This window comes from Orycteropus afer, unplaced genomic scaffold, assembly GCF_000298275.1.
Source record: "Orycteropus afer afer isolate SDZICR_OR568_19922 unplaced genomic scaffold, OryAfe1.0 scaffold00004, whole genome shotgun sequence".
Lineage (NCBI taxonomy): Eukaryota > Metazoa > Chordata > Mammalia > Tubulidentata > Orycteropodidae > Orycteropus > Orycteropus afer.
The window spans coordinates 16,618,103-16,644,575 of record NW_006921591.1 but is presented as its reverse complement, the minus strand read 5'-3'; the positions used below and the strand labels follow the sequence as shown (position 1 = coordinate 16,644,575).

Below are 26,473 nucleotides of genomic sequence, written 5' to 3'. Positions count from 1 at the left end.
CCCAGTCTGTAATCTTTACAGAAGGATACTGCCAGGTCTTTTTTGCCCACAGAGCTGCTGGGTGGGTTCAAACCAACCATTTGGCTAGCAGCGAAGCTCTTAGCCATTGTGCTACCAGGGTTCCTTCTTCTAACCCTTTTCCAAACCAAAGATGGCTGGTAGAGCAATATCTAGCTGTTGGCAGTGCAAGTAGGGCACACTATCTCTAGTATGCTGACAGGATTTTGAAAAGATCCAGCATGCTGCCTTCCACAGAGATCTTCCAACTGGACCACTGAACCCTCATTTACTAATCAGTTTGCATTTATTGGAGATTGGGAAGCCAAAAGAAGAGTGACCCAGGTGGCAATAATAAGAAAAAAATAATTAGAAAGCTATAATCAGTCTGTCTGCTGTCAAAAGGTCTGCCTGACAATCTATTTCTCCTCAATACTAAGAAGGCTGTGAAATTTCTCTCCTCTTAATCTTTTGAACAACAAGAGTTACACAGATTAACAACCTGCAATATGCAGATGACACAACCTTGCTCGCTGAAAGTGAAGGTGACCTGAAGCACAAATTTGCACAACTGGACCAATAAGCAACATCACGATAAACGGAGAAAAGATTGAAGTTGTCAGGGATTTCATTTTACTTGGATCCAAAATCAATAGCAATGGAAGCAGCAGTAAAGAAATCAGACATTGTATAGCACTTGGGAACTGCTGCAAAAGACCTCTTTGAAGTGTTAAGAAGCAAAGATGTCACTTTGAAGACTAACGTGTGCCTGATCCTATCCATGGTATTTTCAATCACCTCATATGCTGCAAAATCTGGAACACCAAAGAAGAGTTGATGCCTTTTAATTATAGTGCTGGCAAAAAATACTGAAAATACCATGGACTGCCAGAAGAACAAACAATTTGTTCTGGAAGAAGTACAGCTGGAATGTTCTTTGGAAGTGAGAATGGCCAGATGTTTTCTCACCTAGTTAGGTCATGCTGTCAGAAGGGACCAGTCCCTGGAGAAGAATATCATGCTTGGTAAAGTACAGGGTCAGCAAAAACGGGGAAGACCCTCAACAAGATGGACTGACACAGTGGCTGTTAATGAGGCTCAAGTATTGCAAGGATTGTAAGGATGGCACATGACTAAGCAGTGTCTCATTCTGTTGTACAAAGGGTTGCTATGAGTCAGAGCTGAGTCAACGGTACCTAACAATGACAACAACAACAATCTTTTCAAAAAGGAAAATAATTAATTAGCTTTTGATTGGCTTTCTGTTTTCATATAACCATTGTTGTGTCAAACTGATTCCGACTCAAAGGACAGAGTAGAAACAGGGTTTCCAAGGCTGTAATATTTATGGAAGCAGACTGCCACACCTTTCTCCCAGAGAGCAGTTGGTGGGCTTGAAGTGCTGAACTCTCAGTTAGCAGCCAAATGCTTAACCACTGTGCCACAAGGGGTCACAGACATACCCACATACGTTATTGATACTACTTAGAGAAAGAATGTTTATAGACAAACACAATCCCGGTATAATAAAGTATTATAAATAAAGTAGTAAAGTAATAAGTAATAGAAGTAATACTGAAAAAAAAGTAGTAATAGTTACAAGTATTATTTACTGGGCTCCTTTTTCACTGAAGGTTGGGCAATCCTACTTCCATAGTGATACTGCCTCGGAAACCCAAGGAGGGGTCGCTATGAGTCAGGGCTGACTTGACGGCACATAACAACAACAACAACTCATATTTAACTAGAAACACTGGAAATATACTTACTATAAAAGAATACTCTTCATAAAATTTATGGGGTAAAGAATTTAACTTTTTGCAAATAATTTGTTTTTTTTTCCTTGCTTCCTGAGAGATAACCTCTAATACTGTATAACTTTACCAGTGATGGAAATGTCTTTGATGAAGCCTCCAGATCATATCTGAGGGTTAATGCTAATGAGGAACCTCTTGGATGAGGGCTGGCCAGGCCAGAGAGATTCACTAAGTGATATTAGCCAGATAGAGGTCAGGAGAGGGGGCTGAAGGTTGAGTTCAATCAATCAAGCCTATGTAACGAGGTCTTGATAAAGGCTCTGGATACGAAGGATCCATGGGTTGCCTGGTTGGTGAAAGATACAGATGTATGTGGAAAGGTGCAGTTCCTTTTTGGGACATGGAAGCTCCACTTTGGGAATACTTTCTGACCTCCCTTATGCATCTCTTCATTTGTACCCTTTTTGCTGTATTAATTTTAAGTACACTGCTTTCTGTAATTGTTGTCAGTTGTTCTAGTGAGTTATCGAACGCAAGGGAGTACTAAAAGCTAGCAGGGTCAGAAGTGATGGAATTATGGGCCTATACTTACAGCTGGACGCTAAAGTCTTCAGCAGACTTTGTAGTCTGGAAGGCTATGCCCTTTAACTTGAGATCTGATCTAGCTCTGGTGGTTAAGAGTCAAAACAAAAAGTACTGCATTATGTAGTTGATGTCAGAACTGAACAGATAGACTGCCACTGATTGATCTAAACAGATCCCAAAGAAGCAGACAAACAGTTCAGTTTTTTTTTTTTTTTTTGGTACTATTTCCCAGTAACCAGTACTTAGACTGAAAAAAAAAATTCAGATTTAAAACCGTTTACTTTGAACACATTTCTAAGGAATTATATCCTTGTCTTCTTACCTCTTGGTTAAATAGTGTCATCTTCCTGAAGATATAGGCAGTATTTCCTTCTTCTGAGTGGCAAGTGACTTGGTAGCACCCATAAGATGAACTTCCTGTGGGTTCTGGCCAATATTGATGACATTTAACCTGACATCAACAGATTGAAAAAAATAATCACCTCCACACATAGATTTATGTTCACTAATTTTTAAAATGTTTTAATTTTCAAGAACTTTTAAACTTATGGAAAAGTTGCAAGAATAAAATAAATGAATCCTTGTATCTAGATTTGCCAAGTATTAACATTTTTTTGTCATTTTTTAATCTGTAATAATAAGCAATCTGTTTGGATATATTTTGAGATTGTATAAATATCCTGTTTCACCTAATGTTTTACCATTCACAATTCATTCATTTTTTTTTTCTTTTTAACTTTTTATTGCAACGTGAGTAAAAGCTTACAGAGCAAATTGGTTTCCCATTCAATAATTCATATACATTTTGTTTTATGACATCGATTACAATTCATGATTATTCTTACTTGAATTAATTACTACTATGAGGGTTGAGAAAAGGATGTACTAATTTTGATGTTTTCTAGATTTAAGTTATCAGTAAGTAAAGAAGAATCTACAACTAAAATGTTAAAACTTTATCCACTTATTTTCCTAATTAAGATTTTAACAGCATGGGAGCTCTGGTGGCGTAGTGCCTAGGCACTTGACTGCTAACCAGGAGGCTGGAGGTTCAAACCCACCAGCCACTCCTCGGAAGGAAGATTGGGCAATCTACTTCCGTAGTGACACCGCCTTGGAAACCCAAGGAGGGGTCGCTATGAGTCAGGTCCGACTCCACAGCACATAACAACAACAACATTGAGATATAATTTACACATCATACAATTTACAGATTTAAAGTACAAATATAGTCTACCCAAATACTTGTACAAAAATGTTCCTAGTAGCATTATTCATAATAGCCAAAAAATGGAAATCACCCAAATGTCCATCAACTGATGAATGTGTAAATAAGATATGCCTATTTTCTGCTTATTGACTATCTCATTATCTGCCATTTCAGATTTATGACAATAAGAAAAAAAACTACTATGCTGTGCATTAATAACATATATCTGGCAGTAATAAACGCCAAGGTGCGAGGTGACAGTAACACTGGCAAGGAGATGAAGATTATGTGTCAACTTGGCTGGCTATGACTCTCCGTGGTTAGGCAGTTAGACAGTTAGCTAGTAGTCATCCTCCATTTCGTGATCTGATGTGAATCATCCTCCATTTTCACACAATGCCAATTCTTGCATAAGGATATATATAAAAGCCCTCTATCAGGTAGATATTAAACCATTTAAATAATTAACACAGTATATTTATTATGTGTTAGTAACAAGTTTAGGCATTTAGCCATGATGATTTTAATCATGATACCATAAGAAACAAAGTTTAAATGCTACCAAAAAGACTAATTCAATCTGAATATATGGACAATATATGCAACATAATATGAAAAAAGCCCAAGCAATGTGTAAGATTCAAGTATAACTTACTCTACCACGTTCAACTTCTGTGGTCAACATTACCACCATGGAGGAGCCTTGTTCCCAAGTCATCTGCCAAAAATCTGTACAAGTATGTGGTAATGGCCCTTGACAAGCAATGTACTGATTTATAATGCTGGAAGAAGGGATTTCCATCTGAAAAGGACATAAATAAAGTGTTTTGCATTGTTGATGTTTTACTATGATCAGAACCAAAACCAAACCCACTAACATTGAGTCGATTCTAACTCATAGCAACCCCCACTGGCTTTCTAAGGCTGTAAATCTTTACAGAAGTAGAATGCCTCGTCTTCCTCCCATGGAGCAGCTGGTGGGTTTGAACCTCTGACCTTGTGGCTAGCAGCCCAATGTCTTGCCCACTACACCACCAGAGCTCCTTTTAGTATGATCAAGCATATGAAAATCATCTTACTATATGACTATTAATTGGAAACAACTAGTCTCAATAAATTGCAAAGTCAGTGAAAAAAAAATTGTTATCAACAATATCTTATTTTATATCTAGTGGAAACTTCTTAGTAATGTCTCGACGATATACATAGTTACCTTTCAATTAGCAGAATTTAAATATTTTCCCAAACATGAACCTGTTACAGTTTTAAAAGCAGCTTTACAGAGAATCCTGTTTTAGGCAAGCAGAGATCTGGTACAGAAATAAGAAATACTGATCTGTAAACAGTTTATGGGCAAAATTTGTGAGAGGTCTGCCATTTGACTTAGTTTGGATAGTATACATATACAATAACTTTGAAGGATATGAAAATGATATTTTAAATTAGTTATAATCAGAAAGAGGTAAGATAATGAATATTTGGTGAATATGAGTTGTTATCTGACTAATTTTGAGGTTGGTATTTTTCAAAACAAGTAATATATGCAAATGGTAATTCAAGGAATATCAAAGGGTAAACAGAAATAATCATTTATTCTTTTTATTTATTTGTAGTTTCTTATATACCCTTTCAGAAATAATCTATAACAACATACAATATATAAGCGAACCTGTCTTTCCATCTCTAAAACTATTGTCCTGAAATTATCTTTAAACCTTAAGCCAAAAATATCCCCAGAAATCTTCTTAAAACTAAGTAATAGTTTAGCTTAATTAGTAAAAAAGTTCTGCTTGAACATTATGCTCTTTTAAGAACTATCTATATGGGATCAAATTGACAACAAGATTAGATAGGAAACTCAGGGGCAGTGAGTTTATGTTAATGAAAGAGCAATAACTCAGAAAAGGGGGGTGTTGAGAATGGTTGCACAATTTGAAGAATGAAATCAGTATCACTAAATTTTATATGTAGAAATTGTTGAACTGGTATATGTTTTGCTGTGTGTATTCTCAACAAGAAAAACAAAGTAAAAAATTTTAGGAAAAAACAATTTGTCGGTACCACATAAGTAGTGGCATACTATTAACATAACACTTTACTGCATCATTTATTTTTTTCACTTTATCTTTGATGTCATGTTGGATGAGTACATAAACCTTAATTTTTAAAAATGGCTCTACTGTAGAAATATGCCATAATTTAACAAATGTTTAAGTTGCTGTTAATTTATTTGCTACCATAAACAAAGCTGTATCGAATGCTTCTGTAAAGCTAACATCTTTGTGCATATGCAGAAATCTATTTGTATGGGCAACAGGAAGAAATGAGAACACTGGATAAAAGCGTATGTGCATTTAACATTTTGATAGATTCTGTCAAAGTCCTCTCCAAAGGTTTTATCAATTTACACTTTCACCAATATCATCTGAGGAATGCTTGTTCCGCCATGCACTCATTAATAAATCCGTAATCCCATATGTACAATTCTGAAACCCAAGGCTTTTATTTTCTTTTTTCATAAATCTGACCTGACTTGAATTCATTTGATAGCAAAATCTGACCAGGAATGACCTAAGACCATTTATGTCTATCTGTCCCACTTAGTAGGAATATCCATAGTTTGCTGTACAATACTAGTATTATTGATTACAAGCTACTATAGCATAGCCTGCAGGGAGTGTTGCTTGAATAGTCTTTTAGAAAATAAAAAAAATGCTGACTCCTAAAGTACTTTTAATACTGAGGTTCAAGACATTATGAACTTATCTACAGTATTATAAAACTTTTTGATCTTTTAATCTGATAGGTGAAAAATGGTAATTCCTTGCAGATTTGATTCGCGCTTTTTGTGAATTAGGTTGAATGTATTTTTAATTTAAATGTGCTTATTAATGTCATTTCTATAAATGTTATAATGGTACTGTGGTTTGGTTAAAAAAAAAAAAGTATATACCTTAAGAGAGGTACATGCTGAAACACTGACAAATGAAGTGATATTTGGGTTTTTCAAAAAATAATCCATATAGGTAGGGTTTAGATGAAACAAAATTGATAATTTGTTAATAGGAGTTGAACTAGGTGATAGGTATGTAGGTGCTCACCATACTATTCTCTCTACTATTACATAGATTTGAAAATGGCCATTAAAAACATTTAGAAAACTGTCATATGCAATGTCTTTTACCCATTTTTTCCAATTTTTCATTGGGCTGTCTTTTTCTTATTAATTTTCGAAGCTCTTTTTACATGTAAGAAATAAGCCCTTTATAATATTTTTGTTACTCAGTTTGCCATTTGATTTTGGTACTTTTTAACCCTATTGAAATTTTATATTGCCAAATTTTCTAATCTTTTCTTTATAGCTTAGATAGGTGACTAAGCTTAGGAAAATCTTTTCTTCCTGAGATTTTAAACAATTTTGACATACAGTAAAATTTGCAAAAGTCAGACCTGTATAAGGTAGGAACTTGTCAGAGAAATAATACTCAAATATTTTCCATTAATATGAGCAATAAAAAAGTGATCAGATTGCACCGTCAGAGGCGGAAAACTTGTGGGATCTGGAAAAACAAGGCAGTCTCACTGAGTCCTGTCTCTCACAGGTTTCATTTTATTTCCTTCAAGTATTTTATATTAATAATTTTGATACATCTGGAATATATTTTGGCATCAAGAATGAGTAGGTGAAATATTTACAGATGAATGATGTCTGAGATCTGCTTCAAAATAGTCCAGACACATGGAGCATAGGTGGGGTATTAGTGAAACAAGACTGGTTATTAGTTAATAATTGTTAAACTGGGTGATGGTATATGAAGGTTCACTTTACTTTTTTGTCTACCTTTGTATATTTGAAATTTTCTATATTACAAAGTTAAAAACAACAAAAAAATAAGCAGTGATTCTCCCCCCCCACCCTTAGATGGGAAAAAAATCTTGTGAGATAGTTGATACAACCCATGCATTGGATTATCTGATTTATCACCAATGACTTAAAAAGCCATCTCTATTTATTTGAGTCTATTTCTGGACTAGAAGGAGCTCTGGTGCTGCAACAGTTATGCACTTGTCTGCTAATGTAAAGGTTGGTAGCTCAAACCCATCTGGTGGGAGAAAGACCTGGCAATATGCTCCCATAAAGACTACAACCTAGGAAACCCTATGAGGCAGTTCTACTCTCTCACATGGGATCATTATGAGCTGAAAATCAACCTGACAGAACTTAACAACAACAACATTTCTGGACTATTCTATATCACCAGTATATTAATATGCCAGTACCAAACTGTTTTTCTTTAATATTATTTTTATAATATATTTCAGTTTTTGAAGTATTAACACTATCTAGATTATTAAAAAATAAAGTGATTAAAGAAGAATTAATTTTACTTAATTAAAAAAGAATTCATCTCAAAGTTTATAGTGGCCTCTTTGATTCAAAATGACAAAGGCATAATAAAAATAAACTTACATTTATATAATTTGCATTGATATAGTCTTCATTTCCCTTTAAAATTACCCGTGTAGCATCATCTGAAAAAAAATTCAAAAGTAAGAATTTGTTTTGTTCTACCTCCTACCTTGGCAAGTAGCAACTGGGATCTTAAAAGCTAGCAAGCTGCCATCTAGATGCAACTATGGGTCTCTCCTTATCCAGAACAAAGAATGAAGAAAACCAAAATTCATGGAAACAGTTAGTCCTAGCGACTGGTACACCATCCGATCTGCAGTCTATATGACTATGAGACCAGAAGAACTAGATGGTGCCCGGCTACCACTGTCTGCCACTTGAAAGCGGATCTATGTAGGAGATCCTTGGTAGAGAGGGAGAACAATGTGGAACAAATCTCAAAATCATTGGAGGAAAAAAAGGGGGGCACCAGGTTTGTTGGTCCAATAGAGCAGGATGGAACCACTGAGACTATGACCCCTAGCTGCCCTTTGGGTCTGGAATCGAACCCACACCTGTGGTTTCCAGCCAAACAAAAGACAGGCATATGAGTTGAACATTTACCTCATGTATATACACTCCTTGGAGAGAACTATCATGGGAGAAAGAAGGGCTGCTTATGCACAGGGAGACAGCTCAGGGGACAGGAGCCCATGGAGGGATGAATACTGGGAAGAGGTAACCGTGGGGAGAAGGTAGGAGGGGAGCTGTTGCATTGTGGTAAACTGTGGTCAGTGTCATGAGACAAAGTGTATATGAACTACTGTATGAAAAGTGAATTTGCTCTGTAAACCTTCACCCAAATCATAATAAAATAAAATAATAATAAAAAAGAATTAGGTGAGATATCAAAGTAATAATTTTTAAGAAATTAATAACAAGCAGTGGCAATAAAGTAGTAAGTTTCATTTCAAAAAAAAAAAAAAAAAGTAAGAATGTTTTAAAGTTTTTATGTTCCAAAGATTAAATGCAACATTTAGAGACAAATACTTACAAGGCGAAATATCTCTGTATCTATTTTTGGAAATGTTCTGAGGTAATTTCGCACAAGACATTGTCATTCCAGGTTTTTTCCGATATAGTTGCTTTAAAAAAAAGAAAAAAAAATTGCAAGATGAGCCCAGCAAGCCACCAACAATTTTTGTTTTGTTTCTTGGACTGGTTGCTACACTAATAAGAAATACATTTTTTCCTTTGAATACTACCTCATCTGTAAAATTATATGGCAGCAGAATACAGAATTAGATTTGCTAACTGAAGGAAGATGGGGCAATCTACTTCCATAGTGATACTGCCTCAGAAACCCAAGGAGGGGTCGCTATGAGTCGGGTACGACTCGATGGCACATAACAAAAAACAACAACAACTGAATTTTGCACAATTTCTGACACGAATTATATGTCATGTTTTGAAAAATGGTAAAACAAGTGAAAAATATCAAGTGCTGACTAGTGTATCTGCAGAAAACATTTAGCTTTCATTTACTTTGGGGATGTTTATAGTACATGAACCAAGAACTTTTTAAAAGAAAATCTGACATGCATTAAATGTTTTATCATTACCAAATCAGAGATACAGTATGTACTTCAAAGTAACAAGTACTGAAAATAGCCAACTTCACTGTCAAATATTAGAAAAGAATTATATATGACAAAATATGGTCTCCAAACACAGAAGAGTTATTTTCTTTTCACTCAGGATTTGTAAGTCTACTATAGCCTATCCTTATCTGTCACCTTTCCTAAAAAATATTTAATAACAGAAAGAAAAACTGAGTTTGATGACATATCTATATATACACACACACACACACATATATAACATTTCCTTAACCTTCCCTTTTAAATAGAAATCTATTTATATAACCATAACTAGCATTTCATGAGCAATTTAAAAAATGTTGCATTTTAAACTCTATGTCAAACATATATATTTCTCAGAATTACCTTATCATTTTAGTTGATAAGTTGTTATTAAGGATAGTAGCTTTAGTGAGTTAAAACCCATGGTACTAAATCACCTTTATGAGATCAAATGGTCAACAATTACTTCAAAACAAGATGAGACTTTGAAAGGGCGGGGAAACTAAATCAATGGAAACAAACAGAAAATGGAAATAACAAGAATGTTCATGACTGTGAAGAACATAATCAAGTCCACTGAACAAATGGTACAGCAACTGGTGAATAGGAAACCTAAACTGTTATGTACAACTTTACCAAAACAAAAAGAAAATATGTCAAAAAGAACAACAACAACAAAAAGACAACAACAAAAAAACCATGACATTAATTAGACAACATGGGCAAGTACCTTTGCTGTATAGTGATATTACTTACATCAAATTGTGTCAGGACTGTTCCAGTGATAAGCCCCTCAGCTAGCTGGATCATTGACTCCCGCAGAGAATGGTCATCCTGATGGACACTATCTAGTGGGGCTTTCTCAGGAATGTATTGGAAGTCTGGTTCATTTTCTAGCTTTTCTTCCACTACATCATATACAGCTAACAATAAAAATACCACATAGAAATCTTAATGAATTGGTGATATGAATTTACCAGATGTATCCTTTAGTTTTGTGTCTGGAAAAATAATTCCATGACAAAAAATTACACCAGATCTGAGTCTGGTGCCACTGTATGTATAAAGAGGGAGCATGACTAGGAGTTAAAAAGCTTTGCTGTACCTCTAAAGGAAAATAAGGTTCTTGGCATTATGGCTGGAAATGTCTATAACTCAGAAGAGACGTTAAGAAAAGGGGAGTTGCGAATAAGCAGTTCTGAACAGACTTGCTTTTAACATTTGCAGAATCCCAAATAGAGGCAATTATATCATATGTTTAAATATGAAAAGTTACAAATAAATTGAACAAAGTGCTGAACGAAGTATTTTCTAATCTCCTTCCTTGACAAATTTATTCTCAAAACAATCTGGGAGGTCAGATTTCAATGGAGAATTCTAGGTCAGAATTCATTAAAATTGTGGTAAAGAGTCAGACCCTACATACCAGCTTGTACCAAGTCTGCTTCTCTTCACATCCTCAGATCCTTTTTTTTTTTTTTTTAAATTATGATTTGGGTGAAAATTTACAGAGCAAATTCACTTTCAATACAGCAGTCCACATATACTTTGACTCATGATATTGACTACAATTTACCACAATGTAACAGCTCCTCTCCCACTTCCTCCAAATAGTTACCTCTTCCCTGTATCCATTCCTCCATGCACTCCTACCCTCTGAGCTGTCTCTCTGTGCATAAACAGCCCTTCTTTCTCCCATGATTGTTCTCTCCAAGGAGTGTATCTACCTCCGGTAAATGTTCAACTCATATGCCTGTCTTTTGTTTGGCTAGAAGCCACAGGTGTGGGTTCAATTCCAGACCTGAAGGGCAGCAAGGGGCCATAGTATCAGTGGTTCCACCAGGCTCTATTAGAGCAGCATAACTGGTCTCACCCTTTTTTTTTCTCCAAATGATTTTAAGTTTTTGTTCCACATTGTTTACCCTCTCTATCCAAGATCTCCTTCCTACATAGCTCCCCGTCCAAGTGGTTGACACTGGTAACCGGGCACCCTTTAGTTCTTCTGGTCTCATAGTCATATAGGCTGCAGATCACATGGTGCACCAGTTGCTAGGACTAATTGTTTCCATGAATCTTTGGTTTTCTTCATTCTTCTTTGCTCTGGATAAGGAGAGACCGATCACTGCATCTAGATGGCTGCTTGCAAGCTTTTCAGATCTCAGTTGCTACTCGCCAAAGTAGGATGTGGAACAATGTTTTGCACAGTATGTTATGCCAATTGAGCTTGATGTCCCCTGGGACTATAGTCCCAAGCCCATAGGTTCAATTACTCGGTCCCTCTGGGTAGCTGGCTGTGGCCAAGAAGTGGCTACAACCTTATCCCTTGTCAGTTCTATTACACACCTGGAAATTCAGATCATACACATAACACTTATAGAACCATTGTCTGCAACCCTATACATGGTCTTGGGTACACTGCCCGCTTCATAGACATACCTAATAGTTCAGACTGTCCACCCATCTATCCACCTGTATACCCATGTTTTCCTTCACTGACAATGCAGTACTGTATGTGCAAAAGGATTCATCTTTATTGCCTGTACCTCCCATGTACCTCTCTGTCTTCCTATTCCTCAATGCCACCATGTTGATCACTCACGTTTGGTACATTGCCCTTCTCTTCACCCAAATCAATACTTATCTCTACCTATCTAACAGTCTTCCCTCCCCTCCCCTCCCACTCCTGGTAACCAACAAGAAAAATTTCCTTTCATAGATAAACCTTTCCTTGACACTTACAATAATGGACTAATACAATACTTGCCCTTCTGTGATTAACTTATCTCACGACATAAAGTCCTCCAAGTTCATCCATGTTATACGGTGTTTTACAGATTCTAGATTATTCTTTAGGCTTGCATAGTATTCCTTTGTGCGTATGTACCATAGTTTGGGTATTTGTTCTTCAGATGATGGACATCTAGGTTGTTTCCATCTTTTGGCTATTGTAAACAGTGCTGCGATGAATATGGTAGCTATTGTAAATGGTACTGATTTCCTTATTTCTTTTTCAGCAATCTCTTTGCTGGTGAAGAGGAATCCAACTGATTTTTGGATGTTGATTTTGTATCCTGCCACAACGCTAAATCTGTCAATTAGTTCGAGTGGATTTTTGACTTGAGTCTCTTGGGTTTTCTAGGTATAGGATCATATACCTAGATAGGATCATATCATCAGCAAACAGGGATTGTTTGACTTCTTCCTTACACCAATTTGGATGCCTTTGATTTCCCTTTCTTGCCTTATGGCCCTGGCTAGGACTTCTAGTGCAATGTTGAATAGAAGTGGTATTATATAGACAGTATCCTTGTCTGGTTTCTGTTTGCAAGAGGAATGGTTTCAGTCTCCATTGAGTATAATGTTGGCTGTCAGTTTAGCATAGATGCCCTTTATCATGTTGAGAAATGTCCCTTCTATTTCTATTTTGCTGAGAGTTTTGATCAGGAATGGGAGTTGGATCTTATCAAATGCCTTTTCTGCATCAATTGATATGCTCATGTGGTTCTTCTCCTTTGTTTTATTTATGTGGTGGATGACGTTGATTGTTTTTCTAATGTTGAACTGTCCCTGCATACCTGATACGAACCCACCTGGTCATAATAAATGATTTTCTTGATATGTTGTTGGAGTCTATTTTGTTGAAGATTTTTCCATCTGTAGTCAGGAGAGATTATTGTTCTGTAGTTTTCCTTTTGAGTGATGTCTTTGCCTAGTTTTGGTATCAAGGTTATGCTTGCTTCATAAAATGAGTTAGGGAGGATTCCATACTTTTTTATGTTTTGGAATAGTTTGAGCAGAAATGGTGTCAGTTCTTCTCTGAATGTTTGGTAGAATTCTCTGGTTAAACTTTCTGAGCCAGGACTTTTTTTTGTTGGTAATTTTTTGATGACCTGCCCAATATCTTCTTTTGTTTGGATCTGTTCAACTTTTCCACATCAGTCTGTGTCAGTTTAGGTAAGTGGTGTGTTTCTAGGAACCTGTCCATTTCTTCAGATTTTCAAATTTGTTGGAGTACAGTTCTTCATAGTATCCTGATATTATTATTTTTTTTTTACCAATTAGACACCAGATAATTTATGGTGACTACTTCAGGCAGCCTGAGAAACAGAGAAGCTTGTGTACTAAATGCTGCCCTATTATTATTTTAAAAAAAGGACACACAAAAAAAACTACTGCCTTAAAGTCAATTCCCACGCATAGTGACCCCAACTGGGTTTTGAAGGCTATAAATCTTTACGGAAGTAGAATGCTTCATCTTCCTTCCACGGAAAGCTGGTGGGTTTGAACTACCAACCTTCTGGTTAGCAGCCAAATCCCTTATCCACTGTGCCACCAGAGCTCTTTATCATTAAATATAATAATGAAAATAAGGGGGAAGGTCATTAAACAAGACCCTAAAAAATTCTAGCTGCCAACCAACCAGATTGGGAAGATAAATAAAACATCATAGTTTATTTTAACCTCTATCTTCCACAGTAACCTAGTTTGTCTATAGGAAAGCCATCTGCTGGCACCAGGCCAGAGTGTCTTAATTTTGCTGTTATTGTTAGTATCTCGTTTTTCCAAAAGAGGAAACATGTAAATAGCGGGTATACATAAGTGACATTTCTACAAAGCCTTCTCTGTAGTCTTGACTTGTGTGAGTGCAAGTTCTACTCTTGGAAGCATTTTCAAAGGCAGAATAAAACACTGACTTGAGGTTTTTTGCACAGAAAAGACCCCAACAGAGTTATGCCCATCCACGAGTTACTTGTTGGTACTGAACACACGGTCTCTTCTCTAGAAAATACCTCCATTCATTCATATTTACAGGTTCCTTTTGAAGGGCACATGAAGTAATCTCCAAACCAAGAAATGAGGCAGAAGCAGTTTCTTCTGCAACCGTATCTCTGACCAAGTGTCCTAGACATGTGTGACTCTCACAAGTGTGGGGTCGCGCTGTGTCCCCAGGACAGGAAGCACAGGCTACTGTCCACTCAGACTGCTGGGAGCACCATGGCCTTTCCTGCTTCTTCTGTACTCACACTGCCAGGAATCTTCTTGAGGATTTTCCTCCCCCGCTGTTGCAATCACAGTTCCTTTTGCTGAATGTCTCCTTCAGTTGGTCTCAGTCATGCTTTCGGCTTCACATTCTTTTGGTGGTTCCCCTCCTCCTGATAATTCACTCTCAATTTCCCACAGGTCGTCATCTTCATCTTCCAAGTTGCTAGAGATGTGACACTTCCTGAAACCTTGCACAATGGACTCACTTGAGATGCTATTCCATGCCACCATGACCCATTCCAGAAAGAGGCCAAGGGGTGGCTTCTTGGCATTCCCGGTTGGGCTCAGTGCCAGGTTTCCAGCCAATAGCCAGTCAGAGTACTGGGCCCGCACGCTGTCATTCAGCGGTTTGTAGACCACCACATCCAGCACCTGAAGCTTGAGGTCAGCCCCCCTGGGATGATAAACATGTCAGTGTTCATGCTTTCCATGGAGCTCTTTACTGAGTCTGTGGCATGGCCCCAGAAGCCATTCAGGATCAGCATCCCTTGCTGCTTGGGCACTGTGCCAGTCCTCCGTCTCTGTACCACTTCCTACCAGTCCTGCATCAAGTCCTCGGTCATCCATCCATACAGGTGGCAGTGGATTTCCATCCCACTAGGAAATTTCCCAGGGGGGATGTATGTCCCCCTCAAAATGATGTATGGAGGTAACTTCCTCCCGTCTGCCAAGATGCCAAGCATGGCCGTGATTTTCAGTTTTTCCCTGCCCGGTGTCTTGACCAATACAGGTTTATCCCCCGGGGTTATCCACAGTCACCCGTGATGGCACCTCTAAACAAATCGGAGTCTCATCTGCATTCCCCACCTGGGCCACCTCGTACTTATGTGCCCTCCTCAGGGCCAGGACACTCCACTGGTAAGTGACGAGCTTCTCAGTCAGGTCTTCAGGCAGGTGCTGTGGCATGGGCACCTTATGTCTCAAAGATAAGTCATACCTTCTCATCATTCTTCGACACCAACCCAAGCTTGCCTTGAACCCTTTCTCTGGAATGTTCATTTCCTGGGCAATTTCCAGGGCTTTCAGCTGCATTGCCTCCCTGGTGATAGGGTCTCCTTTGGCCTGCATATATCTGATGTATTCAGCCACACGATGGTCCACCAGAGCAAACCTGCCATTCTTGGGGCCCCGGAACGTCCGCCGCATGGCGTGGGCATTTTGGAGCTGTGGCTTTACTTTGTGCCAGTCTTGGACATTTTTTTTCCAATACTCCAAATTGCTTGGCAGCCTGGCAGTTGTTGGTGCTATTGGCATATTCCACCACCATTAACTTGAACCCTATGTCATAACTACGACTGCATGCCCCGACTGAACTGAAACTTCCCAGCAATATCATCAGCTGAGAGGTCATATCCAGGGAAGCTCATGGCCACATAGAAGGGGTACCCCTCGCTCCACTCAGACAGCTCCATGAGGTCGCTCAGCAGACGGAGGCCAAAGTTGTTGAGGTGTGAAGGCGAGGTGCGAGGGAACTGGGAGGCGGCATTCACTGGACCTGCCCAATCAGGAGGCTTCATATCCATGTCTTCATTTTCTGTGAATGTTCCTCCTTGGAGCTGCCATGCTTTGGATTTCTGAGACTCTTCCTCCCCACTTCCAGCCGACTGATCATGTCTGGCTTAGGGAATGGGAATTCCAGGGACAGGACAGTTTCATAATTTATCCTCATGACTTCCCAGTGGAGGCCTTTTGTTGCTCCGTCAAAACTTCCCACTCCTCATCGGAAAAATATATGGCACCTCATCAAATAGGGCTGGTACCCCTCCACCCTCTGAGCAGATTTGCACTTTCTGCATATCCGAGTGGCCATCTTCCAGTTCCTGGCTCTGAATCTCTGCTTCCTCTACCTCTTCCTTTAGAGTCAAATTGAGAGGGTAGGCTGTGGACTCCATCTCTGCCAGGTGAAAAATGCTGGGGCTGCCTCCTTCCCTCAGCGGGCCGCAACAAAGGCGGCGCCGGCCGCTGCAGCCTCTGCACCCCAGCCCAGCGGAGCCTGAGTTGCTAGAGATGTGACACTTCCTGAATCCTTGCACAGTGGACTCACTTGAGATGCTATTAATAAAAATTAATTATTTTTATTTCAGTTGGTTCTGTTGTGATGTCACCCATTTTGTTTATTATTTGTTTTATTTGTATTCTCTCCCTCTTTTCCTTTTTTAAATTTGCTAGTGGTTTATCAATTTTATTGATCTTTTCAAAAAACCAACTTCTGGTCTTGTTGATTTTTTTCTATTGCCCTTCTATTTTCTGTTTCATTGATTTCTGCTCAAATCTTTATTATTTCCTTTCTTCTGGTGACTGTAGGCTTTTCTTGCTGTTCTTTTTCTAATTGTTGGAGATGCTGGTTTAAAGTGTTGATTTTGGCTCTTCTTTTTTGATGGGTGCATTTTTTGCTATAAATTGGCCTCTGATCACTGCTTTTCCTCTGTCCCAAAGATTTTGGCATGTTGTGTTTTCATTCTCATTTGATTCAAGGAATTTCTGAATTTCAATTTTTATTTCTTCTTTTACCCAGTTTTTCTTCAGAGTGTTGTTCAGTTTTCACGTGTTTATTACTCTTTTTCCATTGATCTTCCTATTGTTGATTTCTAATTTGATAGCATTATGATCTGAGAAGATGCTTTGCAGTATATCAATGTTTTTAAATTTATTAAGGCTTGCTTTATGGCCTAACATATGGTCTATCATGCAAAATGTTCCATGTGCACTGGAAAAGAATGTATATTGTGCTACTGTTGGATGAAGTGCTCTGTAGATGTCTAGAAGATCAAGTTGGTGGATTGTATTGCTTAACGCTTCTGTATGTTTGCTGAGTTTCTTTCCAGTTGTTCTATCTTTCATTGAAAGTGGTGTATTAAAGTCTCCCACTATGACTGTGTGGTCATCTGTTTGTCTTTTCAACTCTTTTGAAGTCTGATTTATGTATTTTGGGGCTCTGTCATTGGGACCGTAGGTATTTATTATGGTTATAGCTTCATGTCCACATGATCCTTTCATCATTATGTAATGTCCTTCCTTTTCTCGTATGGTAGTTTTTGTTATAAAGTCAATTTGATCAGAAATTAATATTGCCACTCCAGTTCTTTTACAGTTGCCATTTTCTTGAAATATCTTTTTCCAACCTTTGATTTTTAGTCTATTTTTGTTTTTGTCTCTAAGGTGTGTCTCTTCTAGACAGCATAATGATGGGTTTTGTTTTCTTATTCAATCTGCAACTCTCCATCTCTTGAGTGGTGCATTTAATCCATTAACATTCAGTGTAATTATTGACAAGTATGAAGTGGTTGCTGTCATTTTGTTATGTGTTTTTCCATGGTGTCCCTGGTTTCTTTGTTCCATATTATTTTCTGTGCTGAGCTCATTATGTTTATGAATCATGTTACCATTACCTTTGTTGCTGTTGTTTTAGTATTTGAATATTCATGCTTGTCCTCTTTTTCATTGTGATGTGAATGTTTATCAATTTTCTTTGAAGTTACCCTGTGATTTATAATTTTCTCCCCAAGTTTACAATAGTCCATTCTACCTTGCAACTCTCTTTCGTTCCTCACCACTTAGAACTTCTGTAACTACACATTATTTTCCTTCTTTTTGGTTTGTAGTTGTCCTCATTTGCCAATTGATGTCTCTGGCTCCCTGTTTAAAATCTTGTAAGCTTATTTTACTTTGGATATGTTCATAGCTGTAGTTTCTGGATTATTTCATCATTGTGTATTAATGGTTGGTTTTTGTCTGCTATTTTTGGTTCTCTGTTCAAAGGACTCCTTTAGTATCTCTTGTAAGGTTGGTCTTGTTTTAACAAACTCGCTTACTTTCTGCTTATCAGGAAATCTCCTAATTTCACCATCATATTTGAGGGACAATTTTGCTGGGTATATAATTCTTGGTTGAAAATTTTTCTCTCTCAGGGTTTTATATATACCATCCCATTGCCTTCTTGCTTGCATGGTTTCTGCTGAGAAATCAGAGCTTATTCTTACTGGTTGTCCTTTGTAAGTAACAAAGTTTTTCCTATGCTGCTTTCAGGATTCTTTCTGTCTTTGGTTTCGATGAGTTGATCATGATATGTCTTGGTGATTTTCTTTTGAGGGCTATCCTGTTTGGGGTTCATTGGACTTCCTGAATGGATATATTCTCATCTTTTATCATATCAGGGAAGTTCTCCTCCAATAAATCTTGGACAATTTTTTCAGTGTTTTTTTTTTTTTTCCTCTTCTTGTTCTGGAATTCTAATTACATGTAGGTTATTCCTTTTGATGGTATTCCACATGAAACTTAGGCTTTCTTCATTTTGTTTTGATCTTTTTTCTGATTGATCTCTTTCCAAAGAAGTATTCAGGTTGTCTTCAATCTCATTAATTTTGTCTTCCATTGTATCAGTTCTACTCCTTTGCCCTTTCAATGTGTTATCGATTTCTGACAATTTAGTATTCATTTTCTGGATTTTTATCTGTAGATTTAGAATCATTTCTAATTTTTCATTTACTTTGTCATTTTGTCCTTGTATTTTGTTCCAACATTCTTCTAGGGTTTTCTCTGTGTTTTCCTTGGTCTGTCTCTCAATCCTTTGAAGATACCTAAATATAACTCTTTTGAATTCTTTATCAGAGACTTCCAATGCTGCTTCTTCCTCAGGGATGTGTTCTGGGTCTGCATCCTGTTCTCTTGTTCCTACCACTTTATTACTTCTTTGTGTGGAGTGTGATGGTCTGTTGTCTCTGAGACATTGTGGTGTTGTTGTATTTAGATCTCTGTTAACTGTCTGTGAATAGCAGTCACAGGTGAGTCTGGCTCCTCTTAGTGGTTGTTTATCATTGGCCCATTGGTGGAGAAGGAAGTGGTGGCTCTCACTCAATAACTGAAGCTGCAGGAGGTGTACATGTAGTTGTGTTGTATGGGGACTATTGCTGTCATTCATTCAGTTAGACAAAAATAACAACTGAATAACCATCAAAATCGTAGATGCACATGGAGAAAAAGTACACCGTGTAATCATAGGAACAGCAACCAGAAAAAGAAGAAAAGGACAAAGAAGAAAAAAAAAAAAAAAACACTGCAATATCTGGTGAGGGGCAGTAAGAGAAAAAAGGTAGAGAAGGAGAATAATGAAGAAGAAAATGTAAAAAACTCAAAAAGAAAAACAAGGAATGGGGTTAACCATGAGAAAGCAAGAAAAATTGCAACCAGGATCAGAGAAAAGAAAAAAAGCTAAAAACTAGAACCTGGAAGGGGAAGAATACACAATAATAGTAAAAAGGACAAAAGTAACAATAATAATAGTAGCTTTTAAACAGATAAAAACAAACAAACTAGAAAGCAGACAACAAATATCAGGGCTGGGGGGCGGGGCAGGCCACCTAGGCTCTGTACAAGCACACAGATTGGGATGGAATTCCTCCTGGCCCAGAAAGTGGGTGGGAGTGAGGGATGGCCGCACCTGTGTTCTCCAAGAGGGTGTAGGGTATAAGAGTAACAAGGGGAATGTCGTACCTTTCCAGTTCTCTGAGTCCACAATGTCCCTGGGGTTTACGGCATGTATAGCCTGTTCTTAAGTTCCTGGAATCTGGGAGAATGCTGTTGCTTTGAAGATCCAAAATGGTCAAGCCGCTTGTAAACATTCATAATGGCTGCGCCCTCTGGACAGGCAAAAGTCCACAGCTCAGCCTGCCTTCCTCTTTGTTGCTTCCCGTTTTATTCCCCAGTCACTAGTAGTCCTCCATGCAGTCCCTGGCTATCAGGGCCAAGTTTTAGGTTAATTCTTAGGTATTACCACCACTTGGCAATATCCAAGCTGCCTGTGCTGTCAGGAGCGCTTCCAGACCACAGCTCCATATGCCTCCTTTGTTGGTGTTTTCATGCAAATTCTTCTCCTAGTTGGAGTTTAGTCCACTTCTATATCCTTCCCTTCAAGGCTCAGGGGTCCAGGATTATCTTTTGTATCTGTATTAATTGGTACCCCTTTTCTTTGTTGAAGAGGGTCTATGCAGTCTTCCTGCCTATTCCTCCATCTTACTGGAACTCTATTTTTTTTTTTTTTAAAATGTGGGGGTCTATAAACATATGTGTTAACATCCTGGCTCATGTGTAACCTCTATCTATACTCTTTGGCAAACTGCTGCCTCTTAGCCACCTCTTGGCCTGTTGTTGTGTACAGTCTAGTTGATTTCAAATCACAGTGACACTATGTATATCAGAACAAAACACTGCTTGGTCTTGCAATATCCTCACGATCATTACTATGCTTGAGCCCTTTGTTGTAGCCACTGTGTCAAACTACCTCATTGAGGGTCTATCTCTTTTTCACTGACCCTCAACTTTACTAAGCATGATGTCCTTCTCCAGGGACTGGCCCCTCCTAATAACATGTCCAAAATGTGTGAGATGAAGTCTTGCCATCCCTGCTTTTTTTTTTTTTTAATTTTATTTTGATTTGGGTGAAGATTTACAGAGTAAATTCACTTTTCATACAGCAGTTCACATATACTTTGTCTCATGTCATTGACCAAAATTTACAATGCAACAGCTCCCCTCCCACTTCCTCCCCAGCCATCCCTGCTTTTAAGGAGCCTTCTGGTTGTCCTTCTTCCAAGACAGATTTGTTCATTCTTCTGGCAGTCCATGGAATATTCAATATTCTTCACTGATAGCATAAGTCAAATGTATTAATTCTTCTTCAGTCTTCCTTATTCATTGTCTAGTTTCCACATACATAATGAGGTAACTGAAAAATACCATGGCCTGGGTCAGGTGCATAGTCTTCAAAGTGAGTTTGCATTTTTTTTTTTTTTTTTTTAACACTTTATAGAGGTCTTTCCAACAGATTTGCCCAAAGCAATATGTTTGACTTCTTGAGCGCTGCTTCCATGAGTGTTGATTGTGGATTCAAGTAAGATGAAATCCTTGACAACCTCAATCTTTTCTGTTTATCAAGATGCTGCTTATCAGTCCAATTGTGAGGATTTTTGTTTTCTTTATGTTGAGGTGTAATCTATACTGAAGGCTATAGTCTTTGATCTTCGAGTTCACTTTACTTTCAGCAAGCAAGGTTGTCATCTATCTATCGCAACTTGTTAATGTGTCTTTTTCCAATCCTGATGGGGCATGCTTCTTCATATGTTCTAACTTGTGAGATTATTTGCTCAGCATACAGATTGAATAAGTATGGTGAAAGGATACAACCCTGATGCACGCTTTTTCTGCTTTTAAGCCACGTGATATCCCCTTGAACCTTTGTTGTTGTTGTTATTTCCCTTGAGCCTAGGGGTATATATACCATCTGGCTCACCCTTGGAAAAATGGATAATAAAAAAGATGCCTATGTAGACCTAGGAAGTTGGCTCAGAGCTATTTGGGCAAAGAACTGAGGGGAAGGTCACAAGTGATGGGCTGGTATGCTCTTGGCTCTAAAAACTCCTTACTCCATAGAGAAAGGCAAAGCTGGTACAGAGCCAGAGAAGGGCCTTCAAAAGTATGGAGCTTATTAGCTAGACTCGTCTAAGGGTTTGTCTAGACAAGGCCTTTTGCCCTTGTCTAAGGGTTCTCTTCGGTTCTGCTCAGGACATGTGTGTACTTTTAAGGCAAATCAATTTCTGAAATTAAGAATGAAAAGACAAAAAGGTATACATAAATTTTGCCCAAGAAGAAATAATGATTAAAGAATTAAAATTTTCTTATTTTATAGCCACATACTTTTAAATTTGGATTATGTTATTTTCATAAAAATGGATGACAGACTTACAGTGAAAGTAAATACAGGTCCTGGTTTGGATTTTGACTGTAAAACAATGTTAGAAAGATCTTTTATGAAAAGTAAATGCTAGGTGGGTTCCTATCTTACTTTAAAGTATAAATGAGGCATTTTGGAGAAGTGAAAATGCCATGCCTTTCCCATCAAATGGACTGACTTTTTTTCATTTTCTGGCTCTATACTGGTCACGAATCTGTAAAGTACTCATCAAATTGTAAAGGAGACTCAAGCATCAGCAAAGGAGCTAACTCATGGTGCTCAGGTTTCTCCAAACCTGGAACTGTGACTATAAATGAGCAAGTCAGCTGTCCATACCAGAAGATAACATAGATAGATAAGATGACACTATTTACCAAACACACACACACACACACACACACACAAGCTTTAATGGTACCTTGTTATGGTGTTCTCTAAGAGTTCAAAACTTATTAATTTATTTAACAGGTATGTATTGAGCACTAATGCTATTATTAAAGGAAGAGGAAAGCTATTTTAACCATGGTAGAGAGGAAAGAAGGCTGTTCTATGGATGACATTCAAACAGAGACCAAAATGAAGTGAAGGTGTTAGCCATACAAAAATCAAGAATAGTGTTCTAGGCAGAAGGAAAAGCAATACAAAGACCCTAGAGTAAAACAGTTCGGAACATTTGAGGAACAGCGAGAAAGCCAGTGCAGTTAGAGGAGAGTGAGTAAGGCTGAATGACAGGAATGTGTATCAACAATTTAGATTTTACTTCAAGTGTGAACGGAAGTCACTGTATTGTGAGCAGGAAACTGACTTGCTAAGATTTATGTTTTAAAAAGCTTGCTCTGACTGCTGTGTACAGTGATAATCACCAATGACTTACTGAACATATGTGGTACTACTAGAGTACTTACCATTAGGTCGAACTAGGAGCACAAGTTCCCCAGAATGTCTCTCACAGCTAGCTTTAATAAACATGACAACTTGATCATGGGTATGTTCTGCAATGTCCCGACCATTGATCAGTACAACTTGGTCCCCTTCATTCAATCGAGGGACACAGAGGTCAGCCTGCAATATAAGGTACATAAGGTTTCAAATTTGCATGTGGCTTTCTGAAAGTAAAGCATAGGAATCAATCTTTATAGACTCATTGCAGGAAAACTATAAATACAATTCTATAAAACTAAAAATAGAATTCATCCATCCTTTCATCCATCTATTAAAAGTATATCAGAAACCTAGCTTTCCCATGAAGCTATCATGTTTGTTTGTATGTTTTCTTCTTCATTCCACAGGTTCTTTCCTGGCAACCTATTATGTGCCTAGGTATCAGGGATCCATCCAGATAAGAGGGAGCTCTGGTAGCACAGTGGCTAAGGCACTTGACTGCTAACCAGAAGGCTGGCGGTTCAAACCCACCAGCCATTCCTCGGAAGGAAGATGGGGCAATCTACTTCCATAGTGATACTGCCTCAGAAACCCAAGGAAGGGTAGCTATGAGTCGGGTCCGACTCGACGTCACATAACAACAACAACATCCAGATAAGACTAATAATGACCTTGAGCTGCATAATACATACAATCCTCACTTTACACTTGGAAGGAAATCCAGATATGTACAGCTTTCAGTTACCATGATTTAGTGGAAAAAACAAAACTAAACAAACAAACAAACAAACAAAACACCAAAAATCAGACCCCTTACTTAAAGCAACAGTGTTCTTGTTCAGATTCCAGGGACCTAAGAATAGGCTCCACTTGCCAAGGACAGTATGGACATACCAGAGGCTGACAACTGGAAAGGAGACAGATGATGAGTGCATAAGTGCTACCAATGAGTGAATAGAGAAGTACAGTACCTCAGTTACTCAGATATATCCAAACAAAACAAAGAAAATGAAAATCTTGGGTGAATCACTCCAATATACAATCACCAATTAAATATAAATACAACAGAGTCACGATGTCTTGGAGACATCAGATCATCACAGTTCACACAAAGAAGCAAGACAAAACAGTAGAAACAAGGGACCAGGATACAGATCCAGAACATATCCCTGAGGAAGCAGCAGCATTGGAACTCCTTGATTAGGAATTCAAAAGAGTTATATTTAGGGTCCTTCAATGGATTGAGAGACAGATCAAGGAAAACACTGACAAAAACTGAAGAAAACACAGACAAAATCCTAAAACAATTTCAGATGGCAATACAAGAACAAAATGACAAAATAAATGAAAAATTAGAAACTATACAAAATCTACAGATAGAAATCCAGAAAATTAACTAAATTTTCAGAAATAGTACATTGAAAGGGCAAAGGAGAAGAACTGAATCAATGGAAGACAGAATTAGTGAGATTGAAGACAAATACCTCACTACTTCTTTGGAAACAGGTCCATCTGAAAAAGATCAAAACAAAATGAAGAAACTTTAAGATTCATGTGGGATACCATCAAAAGAAGTAACATATGTGTAATTGGAATTCCAGAACAGGAAGAGACAAATAAAATTATAGAGAAAAATGTCCAATATTTGTTGGAAGAGAATTTCCCTGATATGATGAAAGATGAGAACATATTCATTAAAGAAGTCCAATGAACACCAAATAGGAGAGATCCCAAAAGGAAATCACCAAGAAATATCATCATCAAACTCATCAAAACCAAAGACAAAGAAAGAATCCTGAAAGCAGCACAGGAAAAACAAGAAGTTAACTACAAAGAGCAACCAATAAGAGAAGCTCTGATTTCTCAGCAGAAACCACGTAGGCAAGAAGCCAATGGGATGGTATATATAAAACCCTGAAGGAAAAAAATTTCCAACCAAGAATTATATACCCTGCAAAACTGGCCCTCAAATATGATGGTGAAATCAGGACATTTCCAGAGAAGCAGAAATTAAGAGAATTCATTAAAACAGGACCAACCTTATCAGAGATACTATGGGGAGTCCTATGGACAGAGAACCAACAACAGTAAACAATAACTGACCATTAACACAGATGATGATATAAACCAGAAACCAACCCAGTTATGGAAGTAGCCAAAGTAAACAAGCTTACAAGATTGTAAACAGGGAACCAGAGACATCAATTGGCAAATGAGGATAACTACAAAACAAAAAGAGGGGAAAAATTAGTGTAGGGGCAGAAATTCTAAATGGTGAAGAAGCCAAGACAAATGTAAGATGGAATGGACTATTCTAAACATGGGAAGAAAATTATAAATCACAGGGTAACCTAAAGAAAAATTATAAATGCTCACATCAAAATAAAAAGAACACAAGCACAAATATTTAGCAAATACTAAAACAAAAGCAATGAAGGAAATGATAACATGATTCATAAACAAAATGAGCACAGCACAGAATATTATATGGAACAAAGAAAGCAACACCATGAAAAAATACATAACAAAATGACAACAGATTCATACTTGTTGATAATAACACTGTATGTCAATGGATTAAATGGACCACTCGAGACAGAGAGTTGCAGACTGGGTAAGAAAACATAACTCAACAATATGCTGCCTATAAGAAAGACACCTCAGAGAGAAAGACAAAAATAGACTAAAAACCAAAGGTTGGGAAAAGATGTATCAAGCAAATAGCAATCAAAGAAGAGCAGGAATAGCAATATTAATTTTTGATAAAATTGAGTTTAAGACAAAAACTACCATAAGAGAGTTCCAGCAAGATGGCAGACTAGGCAGAAGGACTGCACAGATCCTCTTCAACAAAGAAAAGGGAAACCAAATAACACAGACACAGAAGATAATCTTGGACCCCTGAGCCTTGAAGGGAAGGATACAAAAGTATCCTTGGACCCCTTGAGCCTTGAAGGGAAGGATACTAAACCCCAACAAGCAGAAGAATTTGCGTGAAAATACCAAAAAAAAAAAGAGACATACGGAGCTGCGGTCTGACAGCACCCTGAGCGACCCTGCTGATATAGTCGGCTTGGAGATTCCTGACTGGTGGTAGGACCTAAGAATTAAACTAAAAATCACCCTGCTAGCCAGGGACTGCACGGACTGTGCACGGTGGCTGGGAACAAACAGAGAAGGTGAAGAGAAAGGTGGGCTGAGTTGTGGACTTCTGCCGGTCCGGAGGGTGCCACCATTGTG

General features: G+C 37.9%; 1 protein-coding gene across 1 annotated transcript in view; it reads right to left on the bottom strand.

Moving 5' to 3' along the window:
- PTPN4 (protein tyrosine phosphatase non-receptor type 4) overlaps window positions 1–26,473 on the bottom strand; it is a 304,196-nt gene that overhangs the window by 22,199 nt on the left and 255,524 nt on the right. The window contains exons 18-23 of the mRNA XM_007937829.2: window positions 23,257–23,413; window positions 10,339–10,505; window positions 8,994–9,084; window positions 8,021–8,082; window positions 4,205–4,351; window positions 2,662–2,790 (exon numbers count right to left, since the gene is read on the bottom strand). Coding sequence (XP_007936020.1) covers window positions 2,662–2,790; window positions 4,205–4,351; window positions 8,021–8,082; window positions 8,994–9,084; window positions 10,339–10,505; window positions 23,257–23,413 — 753 coding nt within the window. The remainder of the gene's footprint in view (window positions 1–2,661; window positions 2,791–4,204; window positions 4,352–8,020; window positions 8,083–8,993; window positions 9,085–10,338; window positions 10,506–23,256; window positions 23,414–26,473) is intronic.